General features: G+C 36.1%; 1 protein-coding gene across 1 annotated transcript in view; it reads left to right on the forward strand.

Annotated features, from left to right (window-relative positions):
- LOC141434277 (chymotrypsin-like elastase family member 2A) overlaps positions 1-14,896 on the forward strand; it is a 43,165-nt gene extending 28,269 nt beyond the window's left edge. Inside the window, exons 2-6 of the mRNA XM_074096675.1 lie at positions 7,489-7,598; positions 8,739-8,845; positions 9,653-9,792; positions 10,542-11,260; positions 14,493-14,896. Of these exons, the coding sequence (XP_073952776.1) occupies positions 7,489-7,598; positions 8,739-8,845; positions 9,653-9,792; positions 10,542-11,260; positions 14,493-14,654 (1,238 nt within the window). The 3' untranslated portion in view covers positions 14,655-14,896. The remainder of the gene's footprint in view (positions 1-7,488; positions 7,599-8,738; positions 8,846-9,652; positions 9,793-10,541; positions 11,261-14,492) is intronic.
- Positions 14,897-18,307: the final 3,411 nt, after the last annotated feature.

Below are 18,307 nucleotides of genomic sequence, written 5' to 3' on the forward strand. Positions count from 1 at the left end.
AGGTGCGAGCCGGGGTTTGAACCCACGACCCTCTGCTTGAGAGGCGATAGGTCAAACCACTAGGCCACCACGGCTTCATTTTTATGCATAATGATTAATAATATCTGGGCGACCGAGCTCCGCTCGGGCTAAAACTCGGTAAGTACCAAGCATTTTCCCAGAGATAAGACCAAGCTAGATCGACTTTTCAACCCCGAAAACCCCTACATACCAAATTTTATCGTTGGAGCCGTTTCCGAGATCCCCGAAAGATATATATTTATATATATACAAGAATTGCTCGTTTAAAGGTATTATTAGATTTGTTAAAGAATGTACATAGATCGTGATTACTCGTACCTTTCATGAATTTCAGATATTTCGACGCAGTGTCATGCATCATGATCAAGGAGCTAATTCAATCAATCAATTTATTTCAAAAAATGTTCCTACTTTCAAAAAAATTACACTGGCTCCTGCACCAGCAACGCCTGTTCTGTAGGAAACCGAATGCGCGTATGTGTGTGTGTGTGTGTGTGTGTGTGTGTTCAAGTAGTTAGTATTGTTTTGCCATCATATTTTGTCGGAAAAGTTCATTATTATCTTTCTTTCTGAACCTGTAACAAAACAAATGCCAACCTTTCCGACAAAACACGATGAAAAAACATTATTTACTAAGTCTGTCCAAAAGTCCTGGTAGTTTAAAAGAAAGACGTGTAAAAGAGCTCATCGTGGCCTACTTACTGAAAAATGATTTGATTTGTATCTCAGGAATACGCGCATGTATTCAATTGTGCAGGAAACTGGGCTGGTTTTTGACGTCCATGCAAAGAAATTTCCAGCTTAATTATTTACTGTTCGATTAGCAATGTCCATAAAGGTTTCTACTGCAATTAGAAACTGCAGTTAGCCTTTGGCGATCTGTTGTTCCATTATTTTTGCTCAAGTCACCTCTTGAGGCAACGCTACGCAAATACGAAGGAAAGTGAAATGAACTTGCCGCGACTCAGTTTACTTTGAACTTGAGATAAACTGAAAGCACGCAGAATCCTATTGTAACACTTTTAATTAAAGAATTCTCATCATCCTAGCCTCCCAATACTGGGCGCAGACCTCTTCTTAGAATGAAAGGGCTTGGGCAGTTAATTCCCACGCGGGTCTGGAGCGGATTAGGAAAAGAGTAATATTGTAAAAAATTGGCTCCTGAATGCTACAATCTGGATGACTTTTAATCTAAAATGAATATGCATCTGATAGTGTCTATGGCAAAACCAACTATTTCAATTTGTTTCATTTCTAGGCAGCCGTGCCCAATTTTAGATCATATCACATTTTAAGTTAACTAGCTGTCATTGTGGTTAAACAAGAGCCTGTTATGTAAAATAAACTGTTATTTAACTATCTTATGTTAAAATTTTGTGTAAAAGTGCACCCTGTACAATAAAATATTAATAACCTTACCATAAAAATCATTTTAATACAAGTTTTTTTTGATAACTGTACTTTTTGTTAGCTATACTTGCATTGTCACCCAAACTACATTTGCATACTAAATTTCAAGTCGATGCTATTAACCGTTGAAGAGTTCCGTCCTGCGGAGACGATCCTGGCTGGACTACCAGGATGTCACTACTAGATTATTGTATTGTCACGCGATTTACATAAGTATTCCAAATTTCAAATCAAATTTAACTTGCAAGATTTGACTACAGACAGACAGACCGACAGACAGACAGACAGACAGACAGACAGACAGACAGACAGACAGACAGACAGACAGACAGACAGACAGACAGACAGACAGACAACGGGACAGGTGAAACTAAATAAAAGCTTGTAATATCAAAAACTACTAAAATTCTGCTTACGTTATATCTGAATGGCCGGGCCCCTTATTCAGCGTATTTAAACGATACCTCTAGTATCCAGGCCGTATACTACAAAGTGCAAAATCCGGATTTCGTATCTTGCCTTCCCGCTGACGCTTACATTATTTAACACGAGCGTGAGAGGGACGGTACGATACGATCTTCGATTTTCAAATTTCATGCCCCCCAGCCAACAGTGCCATTTATCAACGAGCGTGCGATCGCGTGCGCAACTCTGTGTAATTAGTTTCCTTACTCGCCGCGTTCCGCCTTGTCGCGTTTTATTACCTGTTTATTGAATTTCCCACGGAAACATTAATTTAGGTGCTATAAAGAAAGGAAGCCTTTTGTTTATTTTGTCTATTGGACATTATGGACAAGTGACGGAAGAAAGCGCTATCTGTTATCATCTTTGGCCTTTGCACTTCTCTTTGCGGGACATGGGACTCCTCTCAGAATGGGATTGCATAGATGATTTGCACGCGAGTTCAGTGTAGATATGGAACTTTTCACAAAGAAAGCAGAAATAAAGAAAGAAGAAAGAAAGAAAGAAAGAAAGAAAGAAAGAAATAACGATAACATTTATTCGTGACTAATAACTAAAATAAAATAAATAAAAATAAGTATCACGATCATGAGTTGGTCCTAAATCAGCATAATGCCGCCCTTGTCTTCCTTTAGGACCATCAGAACTGCATAGACACACCATTGAATGTCTTCAGTAGTGGATACAGGTTTCATTAACTTTTCTTTCACCAAAGAATTTATGGTAAATTTCACTCTTAAGTTGTTAAAAAGCCTTGTAAGCCTGGTGCTGTAAGCGAATGACACGTAAGATAAATAACCTTACCATAAAAAAAAATTTTTAATACGAACTGTTTTTGCTGACCGCACTTTTTGTTTATTGTACTTGCATTGTCACCCAAACTGCATCTGCATACCAAATTTCAAGTCGATGCTATTAACCGTTGAAGAGTTCCTTCCTGCGGAGACGATCCTGGCTAGACTACCAGGATGTCACTACTAGATTATGGTATTGTCACGCGATTTACATAAGTATTCCAAATTTCAAGTCAATCTGACTAGGTACTGGAAGTTGGTCAAATTTAACTTGTAAGATTTGATTACAGACAGACAGACAACGAAACAGGTGAAACTAAATAAAAGCTTGTAAAAATAGGATTTTTACATAAAATTCTTCCTATTTAAAAACTAATGTAAATGTGTGTTGTATTAATTTACATTGTTAATACATACATACGAACATACAACAAACTAATTTATGTCACTTGTAACTTAGAATTAATTAACGATTTTTAAATTAACGTGTTAAACAGTTAATTAGTCAGTGTTTCCTTAAATAATTCTACATAACACTAGCCTATTAACATTATTTATTTCCCGCATGCATAATTTGCATAGTGTTGGTGCAATAATGTAGAGATTGATTTATCGATACCTCCTACGTATACTGGTAACAAGTGACAAATTTCTGATTTTTAGTTTTATGCAATTTTGTGATTAATATTTCCTTATTTACCTACCACAAAAAATTTGCACGGATATTCCTATTAGTTTTGAAATAAAGTGACGTATATGAATGCACTAACACCGTTTTGCTAATCGGTACAACGTATACTGAGGCAACCGACATGCACACTATACGCGGCACCGATATTGTCGCGGGGCCGGGAAGTCCAGTGTAACTGGCAGTTGCCTCAGTGTACGCGCTAGCCGTCGCTGCGTGCGGACCGTTTAAACTGTTCTACGAACACATAATTTGATAGTATATATAAAAAAAACAGGTTTGGTCTGACAATTGCGGAGGCAAGACCACAATAGCCGTATTTCTCATAGACAGTCATGGAAACTAAATCCAATGTGAAACCTTTTCGTGATCTATTTCGCTATGATTTATTTGGCAAATGTATGGGATGTCAACATAACATTGGTAGTACAACGGTTCCACCCCAGTACCAGTACGTGATTCAGTTTCCTCGGCTATACCTACATGTACGCGTGCTAGAAATATAACATTGCAGTATTACATTGCATTCTGGTAGTTGAGCATCCCCAAAAAGAAGGCGAAGGCATGCATGCTTTAATTAAAATGAGAACAGTACTTTCAATATACCTACAGGTTCATAAAAAAAATCCTGTACTATACTGTAACCCATATTAGGGCTACTGATTACTAATACGGTATAGTGGGAAAACATCGAAATTAGAAAGTCTTCTTGCGACTCCACTTCCATGCAAAACTTTTTTTTTCGAATCACAGTATTTTTCTACTTGGATCATATTAGTAATTAGTAGCCCTAATGTGGTTTAAAGCATAGTACAGGTTTTAATAACGCCCTATACACATTTTTTTATACACACCTAAGAAATGGTACCTGGCTATGTATAATATGGCGAAAACGGGTAAACCGTATAAAGTTATAGAAGTTTCCCAAGACTCGGAAATAGAAACAAAATTTAAATCTATTGTCAAGAAGACATTAATATATAAGGCGTATTATTAAAATTAATGATTATATCATGGATAGGGAAATTTGGAAATAATTCCGATCCGCATTGGCGAGTGCTTACTCCAAATAGCGAATTGAGAACTGTTTAAATATGTAGTTGTGCTAAATACTTGTGATGTAAAGATATCACTAAAATATGATTGTAAATCTGTTTTCAAATTATATCTAGGTTTATTGCCAGACTCTTCTCAACAGAGGTTTTTTCGAACCGGTGGTAGATTTTTTTGACATTCATAAGTGCTTGTTACAATCTAAATTGAATAAAGATATTTTGACTTTGACTCAATATTTCATGTCAAAGCTTGCTTAAGCAAAGTGCTAATCAGACTCGCGCACGAAGGGTTCCATACCATCTATACAACTTCATTAGGATTAGCAAAAAAATGCAAAAAAATTACATTTGTTGTATGGGGGCCTCCTTAAATATTTATTCGGTTTCTATTTTGTTATATATATATTATATCGACTACAGTTATACATAATCTGTGAAAATTTCAACTGTCTAACTATCATGGTTCATGAGATACAGCCTAGTGACAGACGGACGGACAGCGAAGTAGTATATAGAAGTAGGGTTTCCGTTTATACTCTTTGGGTACGGAACCCTGAAGAGGCACAAAAAGCTAAACCGTTATGTGGATACAAATGGGTGCGATGCGATATATGTATCACATGAGGAACCTTTCACAATAAAATACGAGTACACATTTGAACAGGAATACGAATCCATTGAATGTGCTTCCATTAATTTAAAGCACTTAATACAATTACTTTTCTTAATAAAACCATTTATATTTCAAGTGAGGTTTTTTATAAAGGTATATTTCTGTATTTTGCATAGCACGTTTGAAACATTACTAGCGGTATATTGGTACACGTGGCATGCTTATGTTAGCGTATATTGATGCAAGTGATAAAAACGTTTATAAATCAATAGATGAAGGTAAAAGAGCATCTGTTTTATTGTTCATTGCAAGCCATATAAGTATTTCATCTAAAAATTCATATACAATATAAAAATATCGTTATATCAGTAATCTACGCATTACGCCGTATACTGGAGCAAGTGGTAATTAGCTCAGTATACCGCACAACTACAAGATGTAAAATACGCGTATAGTAGTGTATCTGCAATTTTCTCAAAAACTATAAGAAATTTCAAAATTCCATGAATACAGGTAGGAAGCCAATATTTTCTTTGGAACCAATGCAAAATTTTGAAAAGTTATATCATCAAATGAGAAAGTTACAGGTTTTGGAACCTTTGAACAGCTCTCCTGTAAATTTATGATTATGCACTTGTACCAGTATACGTAGGAGGTGTCGTTATTATAACACCTTTGCGTTGAAGAAGGAATCAAGGCACATTGTTGTAGAGGCTGGAAAGTAAGCAATAGATGAACGAGTTAGTTCGAAGGGCAATCCGAAGGGGAGGCCTTCGATAATACGAGTTCACCTATTGCACTTTTGACCGAGACCGAACATTATGCTTTTTACGACCAATGCGAGGAATTAAAAACATTTATCACAAAACAAACAATTACAATCCAAATACTGCGTTGCTCCCGCCGATTTTAGTTTTTCGTATGTGACATATTTTTTTTTGTCAAAATATCACAAACGGGACTCTCGGGTCTACTCGTGACCACGGCCACTGTAATATGGTTGAAACGTCGAGGTAAATATTACTCGTGTGTTTTAGCGTGATAAGTACCGTTTTTGGTATTTTGACTATGAGTGAAAATCACGACAGTTTAAAACATTAGATTTTTTTTAAGCAAGTCCGCTCTTAGTGGCCAGTACCCAAAACCACACATTTAAAAAATAAAAACGGCAGCCTGGCTGCGGCGGCAAGTCGAACATGACGAGGATGTATGCTGGCGCACTGAGCAGCCTGGCTGTTCAGCCAGTGCAGTGCCGTGCGCAGTAGGCTTAAATAAAAGTAGGCTTAAGTAATGCTGTGGCGTTTTTTCATACCTAAAAAAATTTAAGCATTTTGTGCATATTATACGTTTAAGAAAAAAAAACACCTCGCAAAAGTCATAAATGAAAATGACGTATTCTTATTGATCAATTTAATTTCACGTGCAGCAGACGAATACTTTTGATTGGCCCAATTGTCGTTTCAGCACGCCGGGAAAATTATTCTGAAATATATATTCTAAATAGTCGTATCGTACAGTCAACGTCATAAATAAGTGATCACACACCTTGTCACTTTAACGTCATGTTTGAAAAGCCATACGAAATTGTGTAACGACTGAAAGTGACAAGGTACACAAATGATCACTTATTTAAATGAGTGAGCTGTTAAATGTACAAATAATAGGCAGTTTTGTATACTGGATTTGGGTTATCTATGGCCACATGGTTAGCTTGAGGTTCCGGGTTAGATTCCCGGCCGGGGCAGATATTTGTATGAATAATACGAATGTTTGTTCTCGGGGTCTTGGATGTTTAATATGTATTTAAGTATGCATTTATCTATATAATTATGTTTATCCGTTGCCTAGTATTCATAGTACAAGCTTTGTTTAGTTTGGGACTAGGTCAATTGGTGTCAGTCAGGTGTCCCATGATATTTTTATTTATTTTCGAGCAGTGTCCTGAAAATTATGTTTATGGAGGAAAGTATAACTTACAGTTAGAGGCGTGGCGGAATGAAATACGCATCAATAATTAAACCCACATTTAAATTAATTAACTAGGTTTATATTGGATGGTCGTCAGACAGTTTCGAAGTTCGATAGTTTCTTTATGCGAAATTATGCAAAATTACTCATATGCCGAGTATATTTTATGCGAAGTAATTATTCTGTCAAAAAGTTTATGCGATACGTGCTATGCTAAATGCGTTTCGGACAAATAAGATTATGCCAGATGTGGCCCTTCGGATTTATTGGAGGTCTTCGAGGTCTATGTGGGAGGACTATATCCTACTGTGGACCTCTTACAGCAGATATAATGATGTTGTTGATTAGGTTTTTTGAATGACGCGATGACAGTGATGATTATTTAAACCATGAACTCTGACTTTGTTTCTTTAGAGCTCTCTTTCTTAATTTCGTTTTCATTTAATTTTATGTCATTTCAATCCTGTTTCATTTCAGAATGTGGCATCCAGCTCCGTAGGCACACGAGGCAGCCGCGCGAGCGCACGCCAGGACAACTCCGTATCATAAAGGGTCGGGAGTCCAAGCGGGGAGCCTGGCCATGGCAGGTAAGTGGACACCTGCGACCGAGAACATTATCATCCTAAGGTTCAAAATCAGTTGTATGAACTTCAAAGGATATTTTTACTTTAAAGTCAATGTTACAATCAGCGTTATTATTATTACAAGCTTTTAATAGTATAATTTATTGTTCTTGAAACACATTGACTAAACAAATATAAATAAACACATTTAAGAGGCACTGAATAATTAACCAAAGAAAGAAAGAAAGAAAGAAAGAAGACATTTATTCACATTCACAAAGACACACAAATACAACATAAAAAAAACAATAAACAGCAAACACAAAACAAAACACAAACTAAAAACAAAACTGTCCTATACTTAACAAACTTACCTAGTACCTACATAAATAAAAAAACTTAAGCTTCTAAAAGTAAAAATTTTGAATTAAAATAAAAAATACAAAAAGATTCCAAAAAACCAATCAGAAATCAATCAAAAGTTTGTTGTTTTTGTAGGGACCAAACTTGAAAGTTTATTTTGAGTCACTTCCAGTGGTCATAAGTAATACTGACCTGAAATTTAGTATAACAAAACGAACAGTCAGAAAAAAAGCTTGAACTAAAAATTATTATTTGTAATAGTTTATTATAATTCTTATATAGGAACTGAAATAAAAATCGTAAAACACGTGCATAAAATAACAGAAAGAAAACATTTTAAATATTGTCATAATAAAATGATGAACGAACTCCGCGTCGTTTTATGATTTTAAAGTTTATAATTTGGCAAATTGCAGTATTTGTATTTTGTTATTAGGCTCATACGTCTTTAAAATTACACCTATTAATGTCCGTTTAGGTATTACGAACGTTATTTGTATGCCTTTTAACATAGACCAAAATGTTATGTTCCTGTTAAATCAAATACCTATCTATCTACCTTTAAACGGGCAATTGTATAAGTACGTCAAAATCTCGGAAACGGCTCTAACGATTTCAATGAAATTTGGTATGTAGGGGTTTCCGGGGATGACAAATCGATCTAGCTTGGTCTTATCTCTGAGAAAACGCTTCGTACCGAGTTTTAGCCCGAGCGAAACTCGGTCGCCCAAGTATAAGTTGACGTAGGGTATAAGCAGGCTGTTCTATGCAATTCGATGATTATGTCTATATATATTCCAGGTGTCGCTGCAGTTGCTGCACCCCAACTATGGGCTGATCGGGCACTGGTGCGGCGGAGTGCTCGTGCATCCTCTTTGGCTACTTACTACGGCACACTGCATACACAAGTAGGTAACTAATTCATTAATTTAATTTCCTTCACACGCGCACGGTATAGGCCTCCTCTCAGAATGAGAGGGCTTGTGCCGTAGGTCCGAAGCGGGCCCAGTGCGGAGTGGGATCTTCTCACACTATTGAATTGCTGCGCAGTTTTGTTTTCCTTCACCGTAAGGCTCGCAGTAAGTTTCATTGTAATTTGGCACATAAATTTCAAAGAAATTCAGTGTTGCAAGCCGGAGTTTGAACCCACGATTCTCTGCTTGAGAGGCCATAGATCACCACTAGGCCACTACGGCTTAGACCTAGCAATTGAAGTGAATTTCTGGGATTTCAAAACCCATTTCATTAGCGTTGTATAAAAAAGGGATTACGGAGTAAGGAGAGAATGGATAGTTAACATCTTATTCGACCTGGTGGTTCTTCTTGGAATAGCCAACGGTGGCGACCTCAGGTCGTCGTCGTCGTCGGGTCGTCGTAGTCCTCTAGATAACGGACGGGGTAATGGTGAACGAGTAAAGCCGGTATAACCAAACTACACAATAGCGCAACCTGGAAAAGGCTACAGTAGCCTGGGGAGTCAAATGCTCCCTAAAAGTTCTGGTGTAGAATGCGGGAAACCACTGCATTACCTTCCCATAAAGTCTAGTATGAAAGTAAGCATCAAAAGAGATAAGCATAGTGCAACGAGCCATCATCCTTTCAAACTAGTCACGACCTTCAGCATTGAAGATACCGACGAAGAAGAAGTACCTACTATAACATTTAATATCAAAAGTGAGGAGCGTGTCTCTCATTCCTCTGCCTTAAAATTCCAGCGAGCTGTTCAATCTGCCTGTGCCAGCGCTCTGGACTGCCGTGCTGGGTGAATGGGACCGTGCAGAACAGAAGGGCGCCTACGTTCCCATCGAAAGGATTGTGCTGCATCATCGGTTCCATAACTACCAGCATGACATAGGTGAGGTCGCCATCGGCTGGCACCTGTTTCTGTGGGCGTACGCTGTCAAAACAGTATCACTGTATTTTTAACACACCGACGCAAAAAGGGTGTTGTAAGCTTGACGCCAATGACCGTTTATCTGACCATCTGTCTGTATGTGAAATCGTGGATCTCAAACAGGGACCCATTTCGATACGATTTTTTTACGTGAAAGCTACTTTGCGCGGAATCCTTATATATAAGTGGCGCACTGACGTAAACGTCTTGCGTACGTGATAGTGAAGGAGCAAGTAAAAAAATAGTTTATTTAAAAAACAATTAGGTAAGCCTATATTTAGACGACCAGATGGCCTAGTGGTTAGAGAACCTGGCTACGAAGCTTGAGGTCCCGGGTTCGATTCCCGTGTCGGGGCAGATATTTGTATGAAAAATACGAATGTTTGTTCTCGGGTCTTGGGTGTTTAATATGTATTTAAGTATGTATCTATCTATATAATTATATTTATCCGTTGCTTAGTACATAACACAAGCTTTGCTAAGCTTACTTTGGGACTAGGTCAATTGGTGTGAAGTGTCCCGTGATATTTATTTATTTATATAAGAAGGTATTCACAAATTAAACTCTATTTTGTTATTAAGTCACTTAATGTATTATTATTATCTGTTAAGTATATGAAGTTGAATAAGTAATTATATATTCTACGGTACGTACAACGTTTAAGCACTGAAATTTAAAACAAATAAAAAAATGTTTTTCTATTTTCCAGCTCTAATGAAACTGACAAAAGCAGCAGACGTGAGCGCCAGGAGTCGCATCCGAACCATTTGTCTTCCACCTTTCGAGCCAGCCACTTTCAACACAGAGCGGACCTCCACCTTCTACATGCGACCGGATCTCTCACAACCAAGCTCAGAACAACCCAAGAAGAAATCTAACAAACCACCCAAACCAAATCCAGACACGGCCACAAAATACCTAGAAAAACTAAACAATTTAACCAAAACCATTTTCTCTGGATTCGTCAGCAAAAAAAACAAAAATATGAGGTATAATGTCAGAGTAGCTAACGATTCTAACAGGCATACAAATAGAAAAACAGATGAGGAAATCCAGAAAACTGATAATGAAAAGAAAAGTGATATTGTTTATGATAGTGCCACTCTAGACAGCGTAGTTAAGCTGATTAAGAATAAAATAGCTAAAGATAGAAGAAAAGTTAGCGACAGAAGTGATAAAAAACTGATGTTTGATGAAGAAATAGATCCTTTTATAGATGATAATAATGGTTTAGATTTTAAAGATGAATGTTATGCGACAGGGTGGGGCAGGGAGCAGACTAACGGCACATTGACTGATGTATTGCTTGAAGCAGAAGTACCCGTACTGCCTCTAAGGATATGTAGAGAAAGATACTCTTTAACTTTACCTCTTAATGAAGGGCATTTGTGTGCAGGGAGCACCGACGGAAGCACTGGTGCTTGTGTGGTAAGTTGCTACAATATAAAAAGTTTCCTAAAATGAATCCATACTATTTAAGCACGTGATTCAGAAATTTCACCTAAAGATAAAGATCCCTGTAAAAAGATTCAGTCAGTTTCAGCGTAAAAGTCGTGATTATACATTTTGAATCAAAATTCCATAGAAATTCTTTACAACGGTATTCAGTCAAACTGACTTAATTATCCACTAACATATAGCGGGATAACAGTTTCAAAAATCTTCTTATATTTAATTAAGCTAAAATAATCAATCTGTTTAGTGCATTGAAATGACACTCTTTATTTAGACTATACTAATAAATAAATAAATAGCAACGACCAATATTATTATCCAATTAGTTAAATAGATGTCGCACAAAAGTCGAATCGCTTTTATCAACACACTGTTACAAAAATGATTCTAAAATTGTTCATTGCAAAGAGCTAAGGGATGAAATGAAAAACGTAGGATGGCTTAAAGAAAAAAATAACTAGTCAATTTTAGTAAAACTTAAGAACTACACAGGAAGTACCTCTTACTAATTATTGACGACCGGGTGGCCAAGTGGTTAGAGAACCTGACCACGAAGCTTGAGGTTCCGGGTTTGATTCCCGGCTGGGGCAGATATTTGTATGAATAATACGAATGTTTGTTCTCGGGTCTTGGATGTTCAATATGTATTTAAGTATGTATTTATCTATATAAGTATGTTTATCCGTTGCCTAGTATTAATAGTACAAGCTGATATTTATTTATTTAATTATCCATATGCCAATTGATGCAACTTAAATGACATGTCAGCCTACTAGAATTTACCATATTGTTTACTTTGAAAACTTATTTAAAGTTGATCTATTACCAGTACGGGAAGCAATCTTAACTAATTTCCTCGAATTAAGTTAAAATGAACTCACAACTTCCAATAATTTTTATAGTATCTAACGCAAAAAATATTTCCTCCACCCAAGTATTACATCAACCCAAAAAAAACGAATTAACATCGTTTTTGTCTAACAAGCGAAAGTGTTCAATTAACTTTCCAATGTTAAAAATCAAGGATGTCTATTAGTGTATAAGAAGTCAATTATAACATACAAGACAGTATCTTTGATCTTAAATAATAACTTTATCGAAAATCGAGATAAGCTCTTTGATATTGGCATGTTTGTTTACTCGTAGAACATGATCTTAAAATTCCGATTCTGATTGACTGTCAAAAACATTTTTAACGTATGTAACATCTTAATTGTTAGATCTGAAGATAAATTCAGCGAAGAATGCTTGTTTCGAATGTAACTGTATCCTGTTTTTATCACATTGGGAATTTCATGTTGCAACATTCTTAGGTGCAACGGGTGTTATGACATTAACGGAAACAAAAATGTTTTAAACATTAGAAAATTATTCAAAAAAAAGAAGCCTGTCACATCGATTTTGATCGACATTGTCGTCTTTCTCTACATTGTTGAGGCTGCTCTATGTTGCATGCGGCGGACTTTACAATGTAACCCTTCCTTGTATATTATAAATGCGAAAGTTTGTAGGCGTGTGTGCATATGAATTATTGTGAATGTTTGCTACTCTTTCAAAGTCAAAGTCAAAGTCAAAATATCTTTATTCAATTTAGGCTATAACAAGCACTTATGAATGTCAAAATTCTGAATGTCTTTCTATAATTATCTTACATAATGAACAGCCTTTTAGGGGGCAAATTATTTTCCAAATTAATTATAAGTGGTCGCCATTGTACCTAACATGCCTCCTTACTTCGCTCGTTGTTGGACCTAATTTTCCGGAACCTAAATTGACAGTAAAAGTGAACAATTACATTACCGAAATCTCTTTGAGGTAGGAAATATGGGCCACTTCCACTGCTGGTTATGTACGGAGAACAAGAACAGATGTTCCTCCTAGATTCCAGAATTTCAATACAATTACTGTTGTATTAATGATTAATATAAGGGTGAAACCAGACGAGAATGGGCATTCGGTTTTATATAAAAGTTTGTGCCACACGGCGGCGACGAATGGGACTTTTGAATGAAACCAAAATTACGCGAGTAGGTACGCGACCGAAAATACGCGACTCACAACTCAAAAAAATAGGTTCGTCTGGCTTCCCTGTATTATTATTATTTTTTTGTAATTTTTTCTTTAATTGTGTACTGTAGTTTTTAAGTATTTTATTTGTAATTATATTATTATGAAAAAATGTCTTTCTGCCAAGTTTCTTGCGGCGCATTGTTCTTGGCAATGATGGTCTTTCCGAAAGCGCTAGTAGTTTAAAAAACCGGCCAAGAGCGTGTGGGACACGCCCGAAATAGGGTTCCGTAGCCATTACGAAAAAATTAAGTATTATTTTTCTAAGGGTTTCGTATTTTGTGCGGAATATTCCAAGTTTAGGTATATTTTATACCTTAGGCTGCTATTTACTCTTAAACTACTAATAATTCCTTGTAAGTTTGATATACTTACTACTATCCTGAATTCTTTAAATAGTACGATGACATCTTTAGGAAAAATAAATAAATAAATATCATATTACATTTGACACCAATTGACCTAGTCCCAAACTAAGCAAAGCTTGTACTATGGACACTAGCCAACGGATAAACATACTTATATAGATAAATACATACTTAAATACACATTAAACATCCGAGACCCGAGAACAAACATTCGTATTATGCATACAAATATCTGCCCCGGCCGGGATTCGAACCCGGGACCTCAAGCTTCGTAGTCAGGTTCTCTAACCACTTGGCCATCCGGTTGTCAAAAGAGGGAACTATCCTTTTTCTAGTAGTTGCAACAGCTCTCTATAGATATCCGAAGTTTACATGTCATTAATTTGACGTAAACTAATTAAGTCCATAAAGGTGCAGTATTTATTTGATATAAAACGTCACTTAATAAATACGATGATAGATGGACGGTCGGCAGTGCTCGGAAATCGTCGTGAACAACCAATTGTCTTTTTCCGAAGACCGAAGTGCATTCTTTATCGCCGGGTACTGCACAGTACTTGGAGTTAATACTTGACAGATGGGCGTGCCTTCAGTGAATTTTCAACTTTGAGGTCATACAAATAAAATAGTTTTTTACATAATCTGTAAACGTGGGTAGCGGTATACTAAAAATGGCTTTATTTGTATGACGTCAAAGTCGAAAATTGACTGAAGGCACGCCCATCTGTCAAGTGTTAACTCCAATCGTACTGTACGCTGTTTTTTCTTAGGGTGACAGCGGCGGCCCCCTGCAGTGTCGCACGGGAAGCAGATGGGAGCTCCGAGGTCTGACATCCTTCGGTTCAGGCTGCGCGCGCCGCGGTGTCCCCGACGTCTACACTAACGTCGAGCATTACGTACCGTGGATATACGCCCATGTTTACGCTACCTAGCGATAGTAGCGACATCTTGTACCAACAAAGTTTACGGTACCTAACGATAGTGGTGACATCTAGTACCGAAAAATGATTGGTTTTTTGGAGTCTTTTTGTATTTTTTATTTCAACTCCAAATTTGTTACTTTTACGGGTATCCCGTGAAACCATATCGAAAATACAAACTGAGACATGGATGCACAGAAAAACCAGAAAAAGGGACCAGCGCTGGGAATCGAACCCAGGTCCTCAGCAATCCGTGCTGCGTGCTATAACCCCTACATCATAGGAAAAATTCGTGTCTAGATTCCTGTCCAGCGGTGATGTAGGGGTAGGCACGCAGCACGGATGCTGAGGACCTGGGTTCGATTCCCAGCGCTGGTCTCTTTTTCTGGTTTTTCTGTGCATCCATGTCTCAGTTTATATTTTCCAAAAAATGAGTTTAGGTTTACGGAGTGTGACATTTAGATCGGTCAGTATGGTAAATTTTGTACTGATTTGTGGTGTGTAATAAAGAATATTTGTATTGTATTTTATTGTATAGGAAAGTCTGAAACTATAAGACATACAAATATCTGTTCTTAGGAACCATGTTATCGAATTTAGTAACAAGAAAAACTACATTCATACATTTTAAAAAAATCTGCTACTCGGGAATCGAGCCCGGACTTTTTGAAAAATAAAACTTACATTATTAAAAAATGTGAAATAATTACAATGCATTTTATTCATTTATTGCTTATTTATGGCCTACACTACTGCTATCCAAATTGAAATAACGTAACTAAGTTTTATTTTCAAGACTGCCAGGTTCGATTCTCGAACTGAGTACAAGTTTTTTTCTTAAATGTATAAATGCAGTTTTTCTTTTTACTAAAATTGATGGCATGGTTCCTAAGAAAAGATCTTTGTATGTCTTATAGTTCCAAACTTTCCCATACTGTCCGATCTAAATGCTACACCCACACCAACAATATACCATATTTACGCTGTCTGCAGCGATGGTTACAAAAAACTAGGTACTAAACAAAAGGGAATAAAAATTAAAGAGCTGCCATTTTTCGGGTGAGCTACATTAGAATAAGATTTTGCAATATCATGAAATATGCTCCGGGGCAATGAATGTCTGTGTTTTGAGACATTTCGGAAATTACTATGCAACACTGTGGCATGCTCGATAATACGGAAGGTGTATTAAATATGTTATTATTTATTTGCCAATTTTTTATTGCCTGCGATTTATTCAAATTCCGATTTTTAATTTATTTACTATGCGTTACTACCTACCTTAAGTATTTTAATTGGAAATTACAATTTCCCATTAAGTTTTGTTTGATTACCATTTGTAAATGTAATTTCTAGTCTATTTCGAGTTATTATTAGAAGTAAATTATTTGTACCTTATTAACAGTATTGTGAAAATATTACTTGTGTTAATTAGTTAAATAAGTTACGTAGTTTAGTATAAACTAATGAACGTTTTTAATGGTCAAGATCATATTCGTGGGTAAGTATTTTTAAACTTATCTGTCTTGTTGCTGTCACTTTATGTTTAAAATTTCGTATAAAATTGACAGAAGGCGTAGAGTAACAAGGTAAGGGCAATAAAGTGTAAAGATATAGCTCTGAGCTTGAATGTACTATATTATGTAAAAAAATATATATATGAAACGAATTCAAACCTTTATAGGAATAATGTCACAGTTCAAATTGTCTTAGGTGCGAAATTATAATTGTCGGTAAAATATAAATGAAACATGTTTAATTGTAGTGATAACATTTTGTTTAAATAATTTTAATATTCGTCTTTTTTTTACCCGACTGCCCGAAGTGGAATCCCATCCAGAATATTTAAAAAACGCAGTGAAGTTATTCAGAGGCGGACAAAAGCATAAAGATATTTAGAAAATAAACGCCTTCAACATAATGTGCATAGTTTTTAATATTTACCAGACAAATTTAAGGTGTTGTCGGTAGATGTTAAAACGCAATTTGGCGAAATGGTTACTGGAGAATTGTTTTTATAGTGTCAAGGACTACTTAAATTATAGGCAATATTACTGACATTATATTTGGACATCTGTTATTATTATTATTTATCAATTAAATTATAAAAACATCTTCAGCTTACTTAATGAAATATTTGTACGACAGTGACAATTACGATAAGACCAATTTTTTTTTTACTGTACTCGTATTCTTACAAATAAAGATTTGAATTTGAAGGAGGATCCTCTGACACATGAACATGAGGTATCATTGGATTCGTTAAAACTGTCAGAGTGATATAGAGTGCTACATACAATACTCGTATTGGAAAATTGTGTCCGCAAAAAAAATACGGCGAGGAGATGAAAGAAAGTAATAAAGGCTGGCCAGAATTTTAAAAAACCTCGCCATATTGCGGAAAACCAATAGAACTAATTTCTTGCACTGGTAACACTACATTCAAATGTCATCTGTCTATTGCTGTCAAAGTTGTTTGCGCGTGGTATTTTAAAGTGTTATTTTGTGTTTTTGTGCGTTAAAATGCCGAAGATTATTCATAGCCTTGGAAGGAAAATAATTCACAATCTATAAAAGTATTTTTCATAGAAAAAAACCGCTAGATTAGAAAATATTCCTTTAAATAACATCGCTGACACTGTTGTCAATATGACTGGTAGGTACCGTATAGTATCTAAGTGTAAAGAATGTTGCAATATAAAACGTAGAAGTACGCGTCAGGTACTTGCGTCAGGTTTTTTATATTCCTGGTCAGCCTTTAATTGCAATGGAGCGTTAGTGTTTGTCTATGATTCATTTTTCAATATTAATAAACTTATATTAAATATAATAACCCGGATAACTCACGTCTTAAATCGAGTTTAGCTCGACATGTTTCGGGCTTATCCGTAGCCCTTTGTCTTCGGAGCAACGCGACTCAGCGGCTGCTGCAACACGCGCACTACGAAGACGAAGGGCTACGGATTAGCCCGAAACATGTCGAGCTAAACTCGATTTAAGACGTGAGTTATCCGGGTCATTATATTTAATATGAGTGAGTCTCACGGTAGTTTCATGTTCAAAATTAATAAACTTCATAGTTGTGCAATGTGTCAGGATTTACTTCGTAATGGCGTTGGCTATTGTATAGTGAGATCCGTTTGAATTTTGAATTTGAATTTGAGGCACATTGCTCGTAGAACTGACGGCCGTTGGGAAGTTTTGAAATGACGAACAAGTAGCAAAAGGAGAAGGATTGGTAGGTCTTCCATAAGGACGAATGATGTATGATCTAGTAAAGATCGCAATGCAAGAATAATTTGACGTAAATCCTCGTCGAACCTATATCAGTGGCCATCTTTTGGTCAAGGTGAATAATGATGATTATGATAATGTTGAATTTTAATCTCGAAACCATAGGGGCATAGTAAAAGTATTGTTTGTTGTTATATAACATACACATAAATATAAGAGTAACACGACTAAATAAGTTTATACTTACTAAAAAAACAGTAACAAACTGGGAACCTCCTCCGTTTTTAAAGTTGGATAGAAATATTATTATGATTATGATAGTTGATGGCGATTTTTTGCCTCTGAATGCAATAAAATTAAGTACCAATGGGTTTTTTACCATGGAGTTTATCTGCTACTAAAAGGTTTTTAATCTCTTGTACTTATAATTA

Source organism: Choristoneura fumiferana, chromosome 13 (genome assembly GCF_025370935.1).
Source record: "Choristoneura fumiferana chromosome 13, NRCan_CFum_1, whole genome shotgun sequence".
NCBI lineage: Eukaryota > Metazoa > Arthropoda > Insecta > Lepidoptera > Tortricidae > Choristoneura > Choristoneura fumiferana.